This window comes from Lepidochelys kempii, chromosome 4 (assembly GCF_965140265.1).
Source record: "Lepidochelys kempii isolate rLepKem1 chromosome 4, rLepKem1.hap2, whole genome shotgun sequence".
In the NCBI taxonomy this organism is placed as follows: Eukaryota; Metazoa; Chordata; order Testudines; family Cheloniidae; genus Lepidochelys; species Lepidochelys kempii.
The window spans coordinates 62360394-62380561 of NC_133259.1; the positions used below are offsets into that span (position 1 = coordinate 62360394).

Here is a 20168-nt window from a genome sequence, read left to right on the forward strand (position 1 = left end):
GTTAAAATAAAACTTGCCCTGCCTAAAGGTGTTTGCTATCACATTTTAGAACCACACCTTTTTTTCCTTAGACTAGGCAGGTATACAAGATGAAGGAACAATATGGTGTTTAGAGTGAATAGCACTACTGAAACAATAAACTAAGTTTACTGATAAGAGTTAGTGCTTCAAGATTGATGGGAGAGGCTAAAGGGTTTTGGGACTCTTGTAATGGATGTTATGGGCAGTAACACAAGAGAAGTGAAATAAGGAGAAAGCAATTACTATAGCAGGAAAATACATTCTAGGAGCTGTGGCAATGTTAATTCCTCTGTAAAAAAATGTTTGAAGGGGACTGTTTTCTTCACCCTTGCAAGTAATTTAGTTTAGCATTGGTAAAGATACAAAACCAGTACTTAATTATTGTTGTTAATATAAACTCTTCTTTTTAGTAAATTATGTGGTGTTACAGGAAATAAATTCTGTTTATATTACTATACTTTAACTAATCATTGACTTCCTAATAGGAGATCCCCTTACCAGAAAAACCTCTAATCTTTTATCCAAACTGTAACAAATGTTTAATTTAGAAGGGATTAATTTAAATGAACTCATTTTCCTTTAATACTTTCCCAATAACAATATTAAAAAGTCCCTAGTTCCATTGATGATTATCTAGAGTGCTGATTATTCTGTGTAATGGCTTTAATCAGGGAAATATCTGTCAATGCACCCACACCAGCCTTAGTCTATCACAGGACACAGAAACAAGATCCTTAGTGTAAACAAGAAGAGACTGTATGTTCTCTGAAACTTTTCCCCCTATCACTGCTTGGGGGAGAGTGAGGGAGAGAGACTGCAAGGAGAGTAAGTGAGGGAGCAAAGAAAGGGAAGGAAGCTTGCTTTGTATTCTGCTGAAGGTGGCAGTCAGAAATAGAACATACAGCAATCACTGTGGTTTGCGTGCTATTTAGGAGACAATATACGCTCACTTTTATTAACTCTATTGCTGTGTGAGAGAAATGACATCTGCCTGCTGGTTCCACATGTTCTTGATTTTTGGAACAAATTGTAAGTACACCTAACATTTTTATATTATTTAGTATTTTGCAAAACAGATATGTGATAAACTTCAATAGCAGATTTTTAAAATAAATATGCATATGATTCTGCACTTTAGTTTAACAATCCTTTGTGACAGCTCATGTTCTTTGATGGATTTCTGGCATTATAATATACCGTAATTTACTATCAGTCTAGCTAGCTGCAAACAGGGCTAGAATTGTATCAAATGTTTTTGCACTTATTCTTTTGATGGTTTATATTAACAGGAATTAGACAGAATGAAATTCAAAAATAAGTGACAGTGTTTAAGTATTGAAGGAAGGGGTTGGGGTTTGGGTTTGTAATGAATGTCTCCAGCGGTATGTCTTTACTTGCTGTAAATACTTAATGGAGACTCCTGTAACATAAAGGTTAATTTCAAAAGTCCAATGTAATCCATATTTTAGATATCGTTAGTTTCTTAGCTTAATGTACTATACTGTGTTAGCACTCAAACAATAATAAAAATGTTCAAAGGCAAATCTCTGTTTAGACATCCATAATTCTCACTCATCATATTCAACATTGTCAACAGCCTTCCATGAAAAGATCAAAATGGATTTTAATTTCAGTGTTTCCTTGAAATGCTAATAATTTTATGATGGTTTTTCAGCTGACCTTCTGTGATCTCTGTGTCACACTTTGTTTTTAATGGCTGTTTTTTCATTTCATTTGTATATTCTATTTTAAACTGCTGCACACCCACCCACTTGGGCAAAGCTGCCCCCATAGATTTACAATTTTTATGTGACCTTATTCATGTCTTTAGAAGTAATTGGAAATAGAAAAAGTTTCTTAGGGACATTAGACTATTTTATAAATCCAAAGGGTTTGTGAGCCCTCTGAATTAACTTGCCATTGTTCTCTCCTTGCCATAAGAAAACACTGTCAAACTGGTAGTAAGAATGTGTACTGTAATATTTGAATATGTTTTTCTATTTATTGATCAAGATATTAGATTTTCTTCTTAGTTTCTCCATTCCTTAATAAATACGTATTTCTTATATAAAATTTGAACTACTATTGAATTCTATAGTCACTGAAACTAAATTTAAATATTTTGTAAACAAAATGATTTAGCAAAATGCTTGACGTACTAAAATGTCATCATCACGTAAGGTTAGATTCTGCCACCTTCACTTATATTTAGCTGTGTTTTACTCCTCATGCTGTTCCATTTAAAACAATCCTTTCTGCAGATAGTGTGACCACTTAGGGGTAAGATACTACTCAATATGCTAAGTTCCCATTGACTTCAGTGGGAGTTTAGGGTATGTAAGAAATGAATTGCAATATAGACCTTTTGTGATGTCATTCCTGGGGTTATGTAGCCTGGGGATCTAAAGGCCATTGATGTCAGTGGAAAAACTCCTGTTGCCTGCAGCTTGCTTTGGATCAAGCCCTTACAGACTGCTTGCTTGCTTGGCATTCACCTTGTCCCATTAGCCAGTGTCACTAGTGAAGACCCATATAGCGCCTGTGATTGACACAACTTTTGCAAACCAGCTAGTCAGGCCTATTGATCTTGGTTTGAGATCAGAGTTTTCATTCTTCTAGGTGGACTATCTTCCATGGCTGACGAGCCCCACCTGCCCAGAAAGAGGCACACGGAGGTGAAGTGACTTGCCCAAGGCCGTCCAGTAGTTCAGTGGTACAGCTAGGAGTAGAATCCAGGTCTCCTAAGTCAAACACCTGTTTTCACTGGACAACGCCATGTCTCCTCAGGCCCTTACAGATTATATCATCATAATATCTGAACTTTAGGTATGCAAGAAATTCAGTATTGATCTCGTGTGATATCATTCCTGGAGGGATACAGACCATAATTGTATATAATGTGATCTTGACTAGTCTATGAGCAAAGTCTGATTTAATAAAATCTTATTATATGGTCAGTCACCCAATAAGTTTAGTTTAAAAATTAAAAAATAAAATAGACTTCAAATTATTGTTCCACATTATTGTTTTAAGCTCAAAACAACAAGGAAGAAATTAAAAAAAAATATACACAAGACAAGTCTATGCAAATTATTGTTTAAATTGTTTCTACTATCAGTTAAAATATATTTACTTCTAAAGTGAACATTTTCTAATTGATATTGCAATACATTAAAATGTACAGCTATACAAGTGCAAATCAGGACAGTTTATATGATTACAAGTCTTACAGTAGTATAATTAGCCTTGGAAGGGTTAGATTGAAATTGCCAAATGTTGATTTCACAATACACGTACAAACCCACTAAAGAATATTTCCATCAGTAATACCGGAAATTTACAAATAGGCAAAGAAAGTAAACTGCTGCTTAAGAACTTAGAGTTTGATGTAAGGATATTTACTTTGTATATTTTGACATGTGATGTTAACAACTGGTGTTTTAACAGTTATAAAGCTTTAACTTTTTGAATCTGATTGTCTGCTGTCATTAAAAATTTCTGACCTACCCCCTTAATTTCCTGTAACTGAAAATTTAAATTAAAAAAATCTAAAAAAAAATCAATATTATCCATCAAAATTATATAAAAAATAGAATTCTGTCAAGCCTAACTATAATGTCAATTAACTTGAGGCGTTTATTGACTCACAGTAGGTAACATATGAAGAGTTGTTATAGCCATGTTGATCCCAGGATATTAGAGAGACAAGGTGGGTGAGGTAATATCTCTGATTGGACCAACTTCTGTTGGTGAGAGACAAGCTTCAAAGTTGGTCCATTAAAAGATATTACCTCACCCACCTTGTCTTTTTAATGTGTACCATAGTAACATCATTTTGGTTACAAGGAAGATCATATGGCCCATCTATGTTTATTAATCCACTTATATTGTTTTGGTCCTCTGTAATGTTTTTCCCCTCTAAGTGTCTACAATTTTAATATACTTTCTCCCCCTGGCCCCCCCCCCACACACACACACCGTTGCAGCCTCTGTTTTGCACATGAATTACTCTGTATATTAAATTTCTCCCAAACTTATTTTAACTTTCAGTATTTTCTTAATTTTACTTTGTTCATTTAGAGTCTGTTTAGTCACTGTCAGGACCACCAGATAGTAAGAGTAAGTGCAGGTATTTCATGGTCTGTGTGTATAAAAACATCTTCTGTATTTTCCACGGTATGCATCCGATGAAGTGAGCTGTAACTCACGAAAGCTTATGCTCAAATAAATTGGTTAGTCTCTAAGGTGCCACAAGTACTCCTTTTCTTTTTGCAGGTATTCAGGAGTTTGTTTGGGGGTTGTTCTTTCCAGTCCCAGATCCTCCAGTGTTTCTCTAAAAAAAAAAAAAAGCCCGAAGAACCATTGGTCCTGCTAAAATCACTGTTGGCTGACCTGTCCAAATTGTTATCCACCAGACAGATAACGGCATACACAATTCTATTCACTGTGCTACCTCACTCTCCTCCTTTAAATCCTTCCTTAAGACTTTTTTTTTATTAGATTTCCATTACAAACCTCCACTCCCTCTTGACAGTCTTTGACTATTTACAGTCTCAAACTACTAGTATATCAACTATCAAAAAAAAAGAAAGGCACTATAGTAGCTCGAAAGGTGTGACAAGAAGGAAAAGATGACTTATCTTTTACTGTTGTTGTAACCCTGGTTCTTTCCATGCACTCTCTATCCCAGTGGTTCCCAAACTGGGGTTCATGAAATGTTACAGGGGATTCTCAGGGAGGGAAAATTCCCTAATGGTGGACAGAGCTCTCCATAGGGACCCCGGGCAGCATGGGGCCAGCAGTCCGGAGCCTTGGGGATTTCCAAGAGCTAATCAGATCAAAGCAAGCATATCTATCACACTAAGGAGATTTAAACTTCAAGACTCTTTATATGAAACATTTCATTAGAAATTCTGTTTCATAAGGCAGAGATAATAGAGCATGTTCTAAAGCAAAAGAAATTATCCAACATTATTTTAAGCTGCTTTGCATTATTCTTTCATCTGTATCCTTTATTCTGAGTTTTTGTTATACATTGAGCCAAATCCTACTTCTATGAAAGTCAGTGGCAAAATTTCCCATTAGGAAGCAGGACCATTGTACTACATATTGGGGCTTTGACAAATTAAAAGATAGGCATCAGATCTCTGATGATGTGCCATGTGTCCACTTTGAACTGCATTGCTTGCAGTTTCTGGCCAAAGAACTGATGTGTCTGGCATGGACCAAGGAGAATCCTCTGGTGGTATGGATCCAGCATACAGATGGGTTAATTAGAGACCAAATTATCTGTAGTAGAGTTGACTGTCAAAGTAATGTTATTGTGTGAGAGAGAGACTTCATTTTGCATACGACTGTTGACATTTGCTGAGCTGGTGAAAATTGTCCTCCCCAAATTGAAGTATTAGTGAGCAGTGACAAAAAGGAAGTGCATCTGATTAAAAATGCCTTCTAAGGCGGAACACAAAAGTAAACTTGGGGCAAACACCATATTTATCTGCAATATACGTGAAGGCAATTGAACACAATGCAAAGGTTTCCCACACAGGAGGTACAGCAGCAGCATTCAATAAAAGCAACCATTCACTTTCAGTACAAATTGCAAAGAAATACCAAATCAAAATACATATGCTCATGGACATATGCTCTGGTGGAGGACTATATGCTCTGATGCAGAAAGAGTTGTTTTTGAGCCATTTGATCAATTTGCAAAACAAGGCTCTACAACAGATAGGTTTGTGACACTGGAAAAAAATGAACAAAGGTGAATTTTATGTTGGAGCTTCTAATGAATATGCTCAAGAATATTTATAAATAGTGAAAGCAAAGAGCTGCAGGAAAAGAAGTTTGAAGTATGTCTGATTCAAGTACCACCCATTACTGAAACAAAACTTGACATTCAAATGAGTACAGGATTACTCAGTGCTACGGATGGAGAGAGTATAATACTAGAGAGATGGCCAACACAAAAAGCCCAGGCACCACCAAATAATAAAACATAATGGTACTATAGAGGTGAAATTGTTACATATGATGGGATTCTGAACAAAGGCCACCTTGTCATAATACTACACAATGTGAGATCAGAAATTCTAAGCATAATTCACAGTGCTCGTATGGATGTTGAGAAGGGCCTAAAGTCAAAGAACAGCCCAGAATGTAGGAGAAACCAGCCATGCAGGGACAAAATATCTTACAGATATGAAGATTTAATGCATCCCCAAGGATTATGGTGGTGTAGAGTTCCTCGGATCATTAAAACAGCTTCCCTGGTGCAACCTGTTACAACCACCTACCCTGCCCTGAGTTAATGTCGCTGCTGATGTAGCTGCCCCATTGGAGCAGGGGTGGATCAAGCCCCATAAATGAATAACACTCAAAAATTACTTTTTTCCTATTCTGGGTTCCAGAATTTATTTTCACCTGAATTACTTAGTGCATTTTTAAAGGCAAAAAGCAGGAAGAGAGTACTCTAATTGCAACTCCATAGATATAGTCATTAAAGTTAATAAATGAAGTTCCAATGTTAGGAGGGCCATTTATTAAACCACTAGTAGAACAAAAAGATCCAGCACACTTTCACTGCTAAAACAGCCATAAATTAAAGTTTATAAAAGTAAATATCCTTGGACAGTTTATTTGGAAATATATAGGGTTGACTCTATCCTGTCCTTCATCAAAGATCATGCAGGGTGTTACTTTCCTTTCAAATTATGTTTTCTGTTTCTTTGAATAGTTGTTTTAACCAAAGAGTGCTGGATCTTCTTGTTGGTTTAGTAAAGGAACAAGCCCGTGACACCTTGAAAAGATTGTTGCCTTATCTTGTTCAGTGGAAAGAAGCAGAATGCTCTAGAGGAGATCAAGAGCGTATATGTAGACATATGTGAAAGATTGAACTAAAGGACATTCACCACCAGCTGTCATTGCTATGAACAAATAGACAGATCCACTCCCATATACGAAAATTTATTCTTATTCTTTAGCCCTTTTTTGTCCACATGGATTTTGTGTCTTTCAGAAACCTCTATGACATTTTCCCCTTCAGCCCCAGGGGAACCTGGAACCATCAGGCAATGGGGGGACCTTGGAGCTCTGAGCCACTGGAGCTGTGGCAGGGGCCCTGGAGCATGCTGGACACCCTCCCATGCAGCGGGGGCAGGCTCTCTTCCCCCACACTTTGGCTTCAGTCAGCCCCCCTCACTCCATTATTTTTAGTAAAAGTCACGGACAGATCACAGGCTTCCATGAAGTCTTGTTTATTTCCTGTGACCTGTCCGTGACTTTTACTGAAAATAACAGTGACAAAATCTTAACCTTACTCATAAGCATGAATTTGTTTGTTTATTTATAGTTAAGGCTATGTTTATGGCACGGAATCCGTGACTTCCAGAGACCTCCATGACATTCTCTGCTTCAGCCCCAGGGGCTGCCGAACTCTAGAGCTGGCAGCCAGCGGGGCCCTGGTAGGGTTCCAGGGACAGGCGACAGCAGCGATGAGAGGTGACAGACTCCTGAGGGGGCCCTCCACAGGGTTCCGGCAACAGCTTGGATGGGGTGGGGGGGAGGAAACACCTTGGGCAAGTGGCTGGGGGTTTCCCGTTTTCTCTTTAGGAAATATGGTCACCCTGAAGCTCCCAGCTGCCGTGGGCAGAGGGGGAAACCCCACAGGTCCCAGCCACCATGGTGGCAGGGGAAACCATGGAGCCGCAGCAGCAAAAGTCACAGACAGGTGACAGCTACTGCCCGTGACCTGTCCATGACTTTTACTAAAAATAACCATGACAAAATCTTAGCCTTATTTATAGTTGATCAACACTTGATCAACAACCATTGCTGGAAAAATATCTAATTTGTGACAAGGACACGAGAGGAAGAAGAACAGTTGATCCTTATCTGCACATTTTATTTATGAATGTTCATAACAAGTTCTCCTTCAAATTATTAGGAGTCCGGTGGTACCTTAAAGACTAACAGATTTATTTGGGCATGAGCTTTCGTGGGTAAAAAAATACCTACTTCTTCAGATGCATGGAGTGAAAAAAAGATGCATCTGAAGAAGTGGTGTTTTTTACCACGAAAGCTTATGCCCAAATAAATAGGATAGTCTTTAAAGGTGCCACTGGACTCCTTGTTGTTTATGTGGATACAGACTACACGGCTACCCCTCTGATACTTGGCTTCAAATTATTGATCTTCAGAAAGAAAAGGAGTACTTGTGGCACCTTAGAGACTAACCAATTTAGTTGAGCATAAGTTTTCGTGAGCTACAGCTCACTTCATCCGATGAAGTGAGCTGTAGCTCACGAAAGCTTATGCTCAAATAAATTCAAATAAATTGGTTAGTCTCTAAGGTGCCATAAGTCCTCCTTTTCTTTTTGAGAATACAGACTAACACGGCTGTTACTCTGAAACTTGATCTTCAGAGTTCACTATTCAAGCTGGGTGATTGGCCGCTAAGTTACATGGTTTCTGTTTCCTGAAGAATGGAGGAAGAGTGCCTGAAGAGAGTATTGGTGCACTGACTCCTCTCTTAGTGCATGTCTACACTGCAATTAAAGGTGCAATTGTAGCTCAAGTAGGCATAGCTCTAGTTGGCAGGGCTAAAAAACAAGTGAAGACCCAGCAACATGTACTGTGGTATGGGTTAGCAACACAACTATGTATCTGGGGTTCTGGACAGGCTTGTACAACCTGTGCTGGGGCCTGTGCACCCATGTCTTCACTGCTATCTTTAGCCGTGCTAGCTAGATTAATGCTAGCATGGATATACTTCACCTGAGCTGCAATCACACCTTCAACTGCAGCGTAGACATACTCTAAGAGAGAAGTCAGTACCCCCGTGATCTCTTCAGGCACTCTTCCAGTTTGTAATCTTTAGGTCTTTCATCAGCGACAGAAATATATACCCTGGCTACTGTGACTAAAGATAGCCGTAAAAAAACATGGCAACACAGACTCTCACCGGCAAATATTCACCTTGCTAGCCAATGCTGCAGTCCATCCTGCTACATCTTCACTTCTGTTTTTAGCCATGCTAGCTAGATTAACACTAATATGGGTGTGCCTACATGAGCTACAATCACACCTTTGATTGCAGTGTAGACATACCATGAGGTAGAATGGGGAGGGACTTTTGGAAGAGGCACACCATAAGAGTGACCTGTGAAGTATTTCCTGTCCTCTTGTACAAGAAAGAGCACTATATTTGGCTATATATGTGAACCTCATTGGCCTTTACAACATCCTCTGGCAAGGAGTTCCACAGACTGACTGAGCATTGTGTGAAGAAATACTTCCTTTTGTTTGTTTTAAACCTGCTGCCTATTAAATTCATTTGGTGACCCCTAGTTCTTGTGTTATGAGAAGTAGTAAATAGCACTTCCTTATTTACTTTTTCCACACTAGTCATGATTTTATAGACCTCTATCATATCCCCCCTTAGTCATCTCTTTTCCAAGTTGAAAAGTCCCAGGCTTATTAATCTCTCCTCATATAGCAGCCGTTCCATACTCCTAATCATTTTTGGTGCCCTTTGCTGAACATTTTCCAATTCCAAATTATCTTTTTTGAGATGGGGCGACCACATCTGCACTCAGTATTCAAGATGTGGATGTACCATCGATTAATATAGAGTCAATATGATATTTTCTGTCTTCTTATCTATCTCTTTCTTAATGATTCCCAACATTGTGGTTACTTTTTTGACTGCTGCTGCACATTGAGTGGATGTTTTCAGAGAACTATCCATGACTCCAAGATCTCTTTCTTGAGTGGTAATAGTTAATTTAGACCCCATCATTTTATATGTATAATTGGGATTATGTTTTCCAATGTGCATTACTTTGCATTTATCAACATTGAATTTCATATGCCATTTTGTTGCCCAGTCACCCAGTTTTTGAAATCCTTTTGTAGCTCTTTGCAGTCTGCCTGTAACTTCACTATCTTGAGCAATTTTGTATCATCTACAAATTTTGCCACCTCACTGTTTACCCTTTTTTCCAGATCATTTATGAATATATTGAATAGAACTGGTCCCAGTACAGACCCCTGTGGACACCACTATTTACCTCTCTCCCTTCTGAAAACTGACTATTTATTCCTACCCTTTGTTTCCTATCTTTTAACCAGTTACCAATCCATGAGAGGACCTTCCCTCTTATCCCATGACAGCTTTGCTTAAGAGTCTTTGCTGAGGGATCTTGTCAAAGGCTTTCTGAAAATCTAAGTACACTATATCCACTGGATCCCTCTTGTCCATATGCTTGTTGACCCTCTCAAAGAATTTTAGTAGATTGGTAAGGCATGATTTCCCTTTACAAAAACCATGTTGACTCTTCCGCAACAAATTATGTTCATCTATGTGTCTGACAATTTTGTTCTTTACTATGCTTTCAACCAGTTTGCCTGGTACTGAAGTCAGGCTAACCAGCATGTAATTGCCGGGATTACTTCTGGAGCCCTTTTTAAAAATTGGTGTCCCATTAGCTGTCCTCCAGTCATTTCGTACAGAAGCTGATTTAAATGATAGGTTACAGACTACAGTTAGTAGTCGTGCAATTTCACATCTAAGTTCCTTCAGAACTCTTGGGTGAATACCATCTGGTCCTGGTGACTTATTACTGTGTAGTTTATCAATTTGTCCCAAAACCTCCTCTAATGATGCCCCAATCTGTGACAGTTCCTCCGGCTTGCCACCTAAAAAGAATGGCTCAGGTTTGGGAGTCTCCTTCACATCCTTAGCCATGAAGACCAATGCAAAGAATTCATTTAGTTTCTCCTCAATGGCCTTATTGTCCTTGAGTTCTCCTTTAGCACCTTGATCATCCAGTGGCCACACTGGTTGTTTAGCAGGCTTCCTGCTTCTGATGTACTTAAAAAAAATTGCTATTACTTTTTGAATCTTTGGCTAGCTATTCTTCAAATTCTTTTTTTGGTTTTCCTAATTATATTTTTACATTTCGTTTGCCAGGGTTTATGCTCTGTTCAATTTTCCTCACTAGGATTTAACTTCCACTTTTTAAAGGATGCCATTTTGCCTCTCACTGCTTCTTTTACTTTGTTGTTTAGCCATGGTAGCATGTTTTTGGTTCTCTAACTACGTTTTTTAATTTGGGGTATACATTTGAGCCTCTATTATGATGTCTTTAAAAAGTTTCCATGAGTTTGCAGGGCTTTCACTGTGGCACCGTACCTTTTAATTTCTGTTTAACTAACCTCCTCATTTTTGTGTAGTTCCCCTTTCTGAAATTAAATGCTACAGTGCTGGGCTGTTGTAGTGTTTTCCCCACCACAGGGATGTTAAATTTAATTATATTATGGTCACTATTACCAAACAATCCAGCTATATTCACCTCTTGGACCAGATCCTGTGCTCCACTTAGGACTAAATCAAGAATTACCTCTCCTCTTATGGGTTCCATGACAAGCTGCTCTAAGAAGCAGTTATTTACATGGACCTTTCCATGTAAAAGGGGTAAACCTTTTGTGAATCTAACCCCCACCTCAACTTTATTGGAAAAGGACTGCCCCTGCTCCTGGCAGAAAAATTGTCAATGGAAATGATCTTTTTCATTTACATAAAAATTAAAATTTTCAGGTTATTAAATAGTTTTTTAAAAATTCAGTGAAAACCCAAAAATGTTTTTAATTGTGGAGAAAATTTCCATCTAGTCAAGAAAACAAATATCTGTCAACAAAGCCTTGAAAATTTTCACCCGGCTTGTCACACCCCGATTACATAGTGTCAGAAGAAAGCAAAAATCAAGCAAACGTTGCTAAAATACATGTCTTACTGCACATCTTAAAGTTGTATTGCTACCTCTGGGAAACATTTGTGTAAAGCAATAGCAAAGCGTTTAACTAGTAGAGTAGAAAGTCAGGTACTAAAAAATATTACAGAAATTATTTTCCCACAGGAATTGATGAAGTTAAAATGAATATTGGCCAAGAACATTTTGGTTTAAAAATAATTTTAATAGCTTAACATAGTGACATTCTATTTGAACAAATTAGTACATTGTTGGGAAGACAACGTTTATTAAATACAAGCTCTATGCCAAGGCTTGAGAGGCACCTCTTCTGAATGCAAAGGTTAGCATCCTGGCACATTTTTAATACAGTGAACATAGTTTTTCGTTCGTTTGAGGAATTCAAAGGCTTAATAGTTCAATTGTGGAGACTTTGCAGATGGGAAGTTACTGGTGTTGCATAAGTTTTTGTTTAACAATATCCAATATTTTTATAACTTATTACTAATAATAAATTGTATAATATGGCATCACTTACACATTTGGGTGCCTATATTTGGAGTTTCATTCAATTAAAGAAAATACAGAGTTGTGCTTATTTCAGTACATAAAGCTGTATACATATGATAACTTCAGATAAATGCACTTATTGGGCTTGATTCTGAACCCACTTATATTGTTGTAAATCAGGAATAACTCCCCTGAAGTCAATAGTTAAACTACTGTAAAATGGATGAATTTAGAATAAGGGCCATCTTGTTGATTATGTCCAATCAACACATAAGACATATTTTTTTAAATGTGCCACAGTGCAGCTATCAAAATAAATCCAACCTGTGCTTTTTTATTTCAGTTTCATGTCATATGTTCAGTTTGCAAAGAACACTTAAAGAACTTCATTACCTGTAAATGATAATGTAACTATGTAATTAAGCAATCAAACATATACAAGATGTGAATTATGGCTTAAGTAATTCACAGCTAGTGTCTTGTCTGGAACAAATCTAAAACCTAAGCAGGACCTATGCTGTCTGGCCTGAATTACTATATTTCAGTTTAAACAGCAGACCAGAGCTATTCACTGTCCAAATCACCAGCTGCTCTCAACTACATAAACCTGGTACTAGAGCTGTGTGAACTATTCACACCAAAAACAATTTAACTTTTTTTTTTCTGTTCCCATGTTGTCTGAACAGATCATGCTGTCCATGTTTATTGGTTAAAATTGTTCAGTTATTGTTTTTTTCTCTTGTTTTGACTCTTCTGTGAACTGCCCACAAACTCTTCATTTTGAGTATTGCTTTGGGTATTGGATGTTTGTAATTGGAAAGCTGAGCTGTTCTGATTAGACATAAAAGTAACTGTGACAGGGTTTTATCTGAGCCTTCATTGGACCCTGACCCTGCCTCAGTTTCCTCTCTCAGCAGACTCTCTTGCTGACCCCTGGTGATTCTCCAGCTTCTGGCATTTCTATCTTCTGCTCTTGGATACACAGATTCTCATGCTTCCAACTCTTCATCAGGCATCAACTATGACACCATGAATTTGTTTTGAAATTTGAATGATTTGTGAATAATTTGTTGCACTATTTGCTCAGGTCTTGTTGTTAATCTTAGGAACTGGGAGAGACTGTTTTCAGCATTGTCATAAATAATGGCCTCTCACCTCAAAAATTCCCTAGTCGATCACTGACAAGCCTGTCATCAGCAAAGTATTGCAGGCTGTTGCAAGGTCACAACGTTCATTCGAATCCTTTGTATGTTCAACAGCTATTGCCACTTGTACTTACAGTGTTGAAAAAGCTGTAATGGCTTTTCCAGTACCACCACCCTGCTTCTCTCCTCACTCATCAGTTCATGTTTTTCAGAAAGGCCCCTTTATGGAACTAGCAGCTGGGTTTTCTCAAGCCTCTGCACTTTCAAAAGGGCTGCCACTTTCAAAAGCTAGACCGCTACTTTGGAAGAAAGAACATGATCTGCTGGCTTTCAGCCTAATGCCAACAGGATTTGAGGTTCATTTTGAATTCATTCATTTAGTTCAATGAGGTTGAGCTTTATTTGTTAAAAATATAAGAATTAAAAACCTTTTCCCTACTACTTTGTTGTTCCTTTATATGAGTATAATAATGTGCTTGAAGCTGATGTGGTATTGAATACCAAGCAGTGAATCACACTGTTTGGATTAATTTCACTGCTCAGGACTCTTGGCATTTAGTCAGCTTGTGCTGTTTTTGTAGCCTATGTTTGAATTCATATTCATTTGCTTTAGAGAAATGACAAAAAGCCATGTGAATTTACCACTCCTCTAGTGTATGAGAGAGAGAAGATGGACATAGCGAAACCAAACACGAAACATCTCCTAAGCATACTTTGACATGGAGCACTAGGCTGTAAGCAGAATAAAGCCCAAGTAATGTCTTGCAAACGTAGTGAAAGAGTTGCATCTTTTTAGTTCAACAGCTAAACATATGTTAGTTCTCTCAGGTACACTCTTCACATGGCTTGCCCATATGCATTCTCTCATTCCATTTTCTCCTCTTTAAATGGGAGTAATACAAATAGGAGCATGGGAAGGTGTGGCAAAAACAGGCTTGCACCCCAGGGATTTTGCATCCATTGCACGAGGCAAACCAAGCAACTAGCTGTCTCTGAATAAGAAAAGCACAAGCTGCCTCCTCTCTGTCCCTGTGCTAAATTTGCCCCATCATCCAGAGTTCAGCAGGAAAAGGGTTGGCTGTCTCCCTCCATCCAGCTAGAGCAATGGTTCTTAACCTGTGTCCCAATCAGCACACAGCTGCGGCCCATGTGACATCCTCAGGGCCATACAGGTAGTATGTGTTATGTGGGCCACATATGTAGCCCATAATGATAAACAGATTGAGAACCACTGAGCTAGAAGAAGCACCAGGATTTCCTGTCCTGACAAGGATGTCAAAGGAGCATGGGTAGGCCAGCTGTTTAGAATTAATTCATTTATCCATAATGAACAATTAGCAGGGAATATTGTATAGATTTGGGAACTGAATCTGGAAGTGTGAGTCAGAGAGGAAGAATCTGAAGGAAAAAGGATGAAGCTAAGAAGAGAACCAACTGAGGTTCCCTCTTTATCTCTGGTATTTGGCTGAAGCAATCCAGGCATTGTAACTCCACTTTGGCTGAGGGAAGCCCTGTTTTAATCATGTTTGCATAGGCAGCAAAAGACAGAGTAAGAGGCAAGAGAACAAAGATGCAGGCAAGAGTACAGTTGTGCAGGGCCATGAATATTTAGTTGAGTACGTTAGTCTTTTCTCATGTGAGATGGGATGTACATTGCAGGCAAGATGTTTGTTCATGTCTGGGATGTCCTATGTATAAATAACAATTCACCTATTTTCCATTTACTTGATGCCAGATGTATAGAAAATATAAGCTCCAAAATCCACTGTGGACATTGTGAAGAAATAGTTTTATCCATGCAGGGTGATCACAGAGCTAAACTGCATGTGACTTAAGAGGGCAATCTATGTAGCATTTACACTATCTTATTGCTCTGTACCATTTTACTAACAAAATACATGGATGAAAAGTGCTAGAGAAAACCAAGTCTTGCTCTGGTATATATTTACCTTCCACATCAAGTTCAGACATCTTGTCCTCACAGCTAAGGCCTTGAATAAATTTTCCTTGTCTACATTTTTTCACTCCTTTCTTCTTACGTATCTAGGTACTTGTGTCCCTCATTATTATAGTCCTTTTTTTTTCTTCTTCTTCTCTTTTAACTTTCTGTCTACCTGATTTGTGAGTGCACATGCAGGCTTTAGACACACATCTGTCTTATCCACAAAACTTGTGGATAAATTTGAGGACACCTTTGAAAATTTGGCCATTTCTGCCAAATATATGTGACATATACACTCTTGGCCCAACTTTACACATTATGAATCTCAACTATTTGAAAATATTAATCAAAGCCATATTGATCAGATTGTTAAAGTTAATTTATATGGTTCCCTGATGGTACTCCTTTTACATTATAGGGTTTCCTGGGATTTAACAGTTCAATTTTGGGCCATAGGACTAAGAAGCAAAGGTGAGCTGTTCTATCCTGGATGGGCTGTGAATGAGAGACAACCTATAAAACAAGAGAGCTACCTTTTGAAGCTTGATATAAATATGAGATTACAAAAATAACTAATTAATTCACAATAAAAATGACTAAAATTAAATATGTTTCCCTTGTTCTTGGTTTAACAACAATATAGAACAGTCCTTTGATAGCTATAATGAAGTGAACTAGAGCAGTTAATTTAATAGAATCATGCACCCTCTTGTGCAGAATTGCAAGATTAGGTAAATTAAGACAGGGCAGTGATAAGACCAGCTAAACTTGCCTGAATGAATAATACATTTAAAGGATATCTACTCATTCCCAGACAAAAACTGAATTAAAATTGAAGGTTCAGAGTACTTTAGGGTAAATATATTACAGGAATATTGTAGTTATTCCAAAACCAAGTACATATGTAATGCCAGAAAATTCGGAGTTAAAATTAAAACTTAAAAGAAATCCAAATATGCTAATGTACGGAAATGCATATTTAGGGCAGCCAAACAACTCTGCCCTGTAGTAATACCATGCAATGCAATCACCATAAGGTTGTGATTAAAGCATTTTAATGTTAGTACTCTCAGATAAGATTAAATTAATTTTCTAAAGATACATTCACTTTTTTTCTTTTTCCTCTGGTGTCTTTACAGGACAGAGTTAACATCGTTTTGGTGCTCTAACTATTACATGTTTAGATTTCTTTGAAGTTTAACCTGGACTTTGAATTTCCTGTTTGAAGAGTCTCTGTTATTCAGTTATAGAATGAATTTTTGTAGAATTTACAAATGTTACAGCTGAGCTTGCCCCAAAGGATGATCACCAGTGCTCTATTAGGCCCAAACCTTGGATCCCACATCCTTCTAAGTTTGTTGAGTCTGGACAACATCCCAACGCTAGCTCTGTGTCTGGTCTTTCAGGCACAATCCCAGAATACAGACACCAGTGCTCATATCTCTTCTTTGGATGTGGAGCGGTGCTGCATTAAACCTCAAGACAAGTGCTAACCTCCCCAGTCTCCTCAGTAGCTCACACTCCTCCACTCCTGACCTTTATCTGTGTGGGTACTCTTGATTACCATTTCACCCTCTGGGGACTTTGTGATCGTTAAAGCAAGTAACACAGAGACTTTGCAAAGATACAGTAGAACCTCAGAATTACGAACTGACCTGTCAACCACGCACCTCATTTGGATCCAGAAGTACATAATCAAGCAGCAGCAGAGACAAATAAAACAAAAACCAAAAAAAAAACCCCACCCCAAATACAGTTCAGTATCGTGTTAAATGTAAACTACTAAAAAAAAAAAAAAGGGAAACTTTTTTTTTTAAAAAAAATTTGGCAAGGTAAGGGCACTGTTTCTGTGCTTGTTTCATTTAAATTAAGATGGTTAAAAGCATTTTTCTTCTGTGTAGTAAAGTTTCAAAGCTGTATTAAGTCAGTGTTCAGTTGTAAACTTTCTGAAAGAACAACATTTTGTTCAGAGTTACAAACATTTCAGAGTTCCGAAAAACCTTCATTCCTGAGGGGCTCGTAACTCTGAGTTTCTACTGTATTTCTAAACTTTATCCATAGACAGACAGTACATAAGAGAGATAAAGAGCGATAGAACAATAAACACCTGCATGCAAAATCCTGACTCAGTTTTCTTACCAATCTTTAGCATCCTTAGAGTCTTAGTGTCTTCCAAGGAGTCCAGTATTTTTCTGCACCCCTTTTCCTCCTGACCAGTCTTGCCTTCTGATTCTGTTCTGCTTTCTTCCCACTTTCTTGAGAGAGTCTCCATTTTAATAGCAGATTCTAACACATTTCTCACTTCTGGCCTATTCCCAGGGTTTTTCCATTCTCTAATCCTCTATGGGCTTCAGCTTCCAACCCAGTGGATAAGAGTCTCTCTCACCAACAATAAAAGATATTACCTTACCCACCTTGTGTCGCTGCTCTATTCAGGGACAGACGCCCAGGGATGATGCAAGGATCCAGTGAAAGACACCAGTAAGTCTATAAACATACAGAGTTCATAAAATCCAACTGGAATTCATAAATTCATGTAGACAGATTCCCAAAGAGTCACAAGAAGTAAATCCACTAATTACCAGTAGTTTCGGGATTAATATTTTTGTTTAATGTTAATTTCTATACTAATTAATAGATTTATTTGCAAATCCTGTACAAATTATTTCTATAGTCAAAGAGGCAAGTGCTGTAATTCTGGGGAGACTATACTATATTCTTCATACATAATGCAAAATTCAACTCAGCCTTACCTATGGAACTTGAAATTGACACCGCCATAATATACTCTTATGAGCTGGATGATACTCTTATGGGGTGAGTTAAAACCTCATTGAGATTGATAGGTGTGAATCTACCCTTCAGTTAACGTAACTGTAAGGCTAAGCCTGCACCTAGGACAAAAGGAGTATGGAAACCAACCAAGGAGTTTTTGCAGAGTATTTTTACGAGGTATATGTGTGTGAGGGAAGGCAGAACACAGAGAGAAACACAGACAGCTGAAAAAGCAGCTGCAAGCAGAGTGTTTGGCCTCAGAAGAGGGGGAGGATTTTGGGTCAAGGATGCAGGCTGAAAAGAGTGTTCTTGGTGCTTGAGCAAAAGAAGCTGTTTCCTACTATTTGATTCCTTCTGTGGTCAGAGACACAGGATTTTGTACAATCTTTATAAATAAACAAAAGATTGCACCCCCCAAAAAATACCTATCACTAATTTTTCCTCCTAAATGAGGAGCTGCTCAGGTCAAAAAGGGGAAACAATAATGGATATATATGTACAGCAAAACATGATTATTTTTGTGTTCCAGACACTATATTAACCGAAGTACAATATTTAATGTAAGATTGTCAAAACAGCAGGCATGGTGCTTTTGTAGAGCTCCCAAATCTCAAACATCAAATGTTAAATGGAATTTCAAAGAGCTGCCTCCATTCAAGGTACACCTCTACCCCGATATAATGCTGTCCTTGGGAGCTGTCATAAATATAAAGGGAAGGGTAAACACCTTTTAAAATCCCTCCTGGCCAGAGGAAAAACCCTTTCACCTTAAAGAGTTAAGAAGCTAGGATAACCTCGCTGGCATCTGACCACAATGACCAATGAGGAGAAAAGATACTTTCAAAGCTGGAGGGGGGGAGAAACAAAGGGTCTGGGTCTGTCTGTGATGCTTTTGCCAGGGACAGAACAGGAATGGAGTCTTAGAACTTAGTAATTAATCTAGCTAGGTATGCATTAGATTCTGTTTGTGAAAATAAGCTGTGCTGAATAGAATGGATATTCCTGTTTTTGTGTCTTTTTGTAACTTAAGGTTTTGCCCAGAGGGATTCTCTATGTTTTGAATCTAATTACCCTGTAAGGTATTTACCATCCTGATTTTACAGAGGTGATTCTTTTTTACTTTTTCTTCTTTTAAGAAACTGAATGCTTTTTTCATTGTTCTTAAGATCCAAGGGTTTGGGTCTGTGGTCACATATGCAAATTGGTGAGGATTTTTATCAAACCTTCCCCAGGAAAAGGGGTGTAAAGGTAAGGGAGGATTTTGGGGGGGAAAGACGTTTCCAAACGGGCTCTTTCCTAATAATAATAATACCGGTGTTAGACATTTGGTGGTGGCAGTGAAAGTCCAAGGGCAAAGGGTAAAATAGTGTGTACCTTGGGGAAGTTTTAACCTAAGCTAGTAAAAGTAAGTTTAGGAGGTTTTCATGCAGGTCCCCACATCCGTACCTTAGCGTTCAGAGTGGGGAAGGAACCTTGACAGGAGCCAAAAAAATCTTACCGCCTTATAGGTGAAACTGCGTTATATTGAACTTGCTTTGATCCACCGGAGGACGCAGCGCCGCCCCGCCGGAGCGCTGCTTTACCGCGTTATATCCAAATTCGTGTTATATCAGGTCGCTTTATATCGGGGTAGAGGTGTATTTGTCTTTTTCTCCAAAGTTTGCCAAATGTAAAACTTAGCTTCTTCTAGCTTTTCCAGGTACACTTTCATATCGTCCTATATTCACATTTCTAAAATTCCATTGCAATTCATCTGGACCTACAGCAATGACATATTAACCTATGGGCCAGGTGGCCCAAGGTTTGAGAAAGAAAGGACTGAATTGGGGTTAGTTGAAAATATTCTCTTAAAACTGGTTTTGGCTGAAATTTAGGTTTTCAACCAAATGAACATATTCAGGAAAAGTGTTTGATAGCTCACCAGTCACTCAGGCTCCGGATCCTGCAATTTACTCCATCTGGACAAACTCCAGTTGGCTAGCTGCTTACATTTTTTGCTGGCTGTGGCTTTAAACACTCAGGTAC

The 20168-nt window shown here is 38.2% G+C and overlaps 1 protein-coding gene across 6 annotated transcripts in view; it reads left to right on the plus strand.

Annotated features, from left to right (window-relative positions):
* The first annotated feature begins 731 nt into the window (after window positions 1-731).
* RXFP1 (relaxin family peptide receptor 1) overlaps window positions 732-20168 on the plus strand; it is a 91145-nt gene continuing 71708 nt past the window's right edge. For 5 of the 6 annotated variants that reach the window (XM_073341463.1, XM_073341464.1, XM_073341466.1 and 2 more), the window contains exon 1: window positions 732-1050. In XM_073341463.1, the coding sequence (XP_073197564.1) occupies window positions 1002-1050 (49 nt within the window). In that variant the 5' untranslated portion in view covers window positions 732-1001. Of the gene's footprint in view, window positions 1051-15822; window positions 15840-20168 lie in introns of those variants that run through there. The other variant, XM_073341468.1, reaches the window with a different exon arrangement.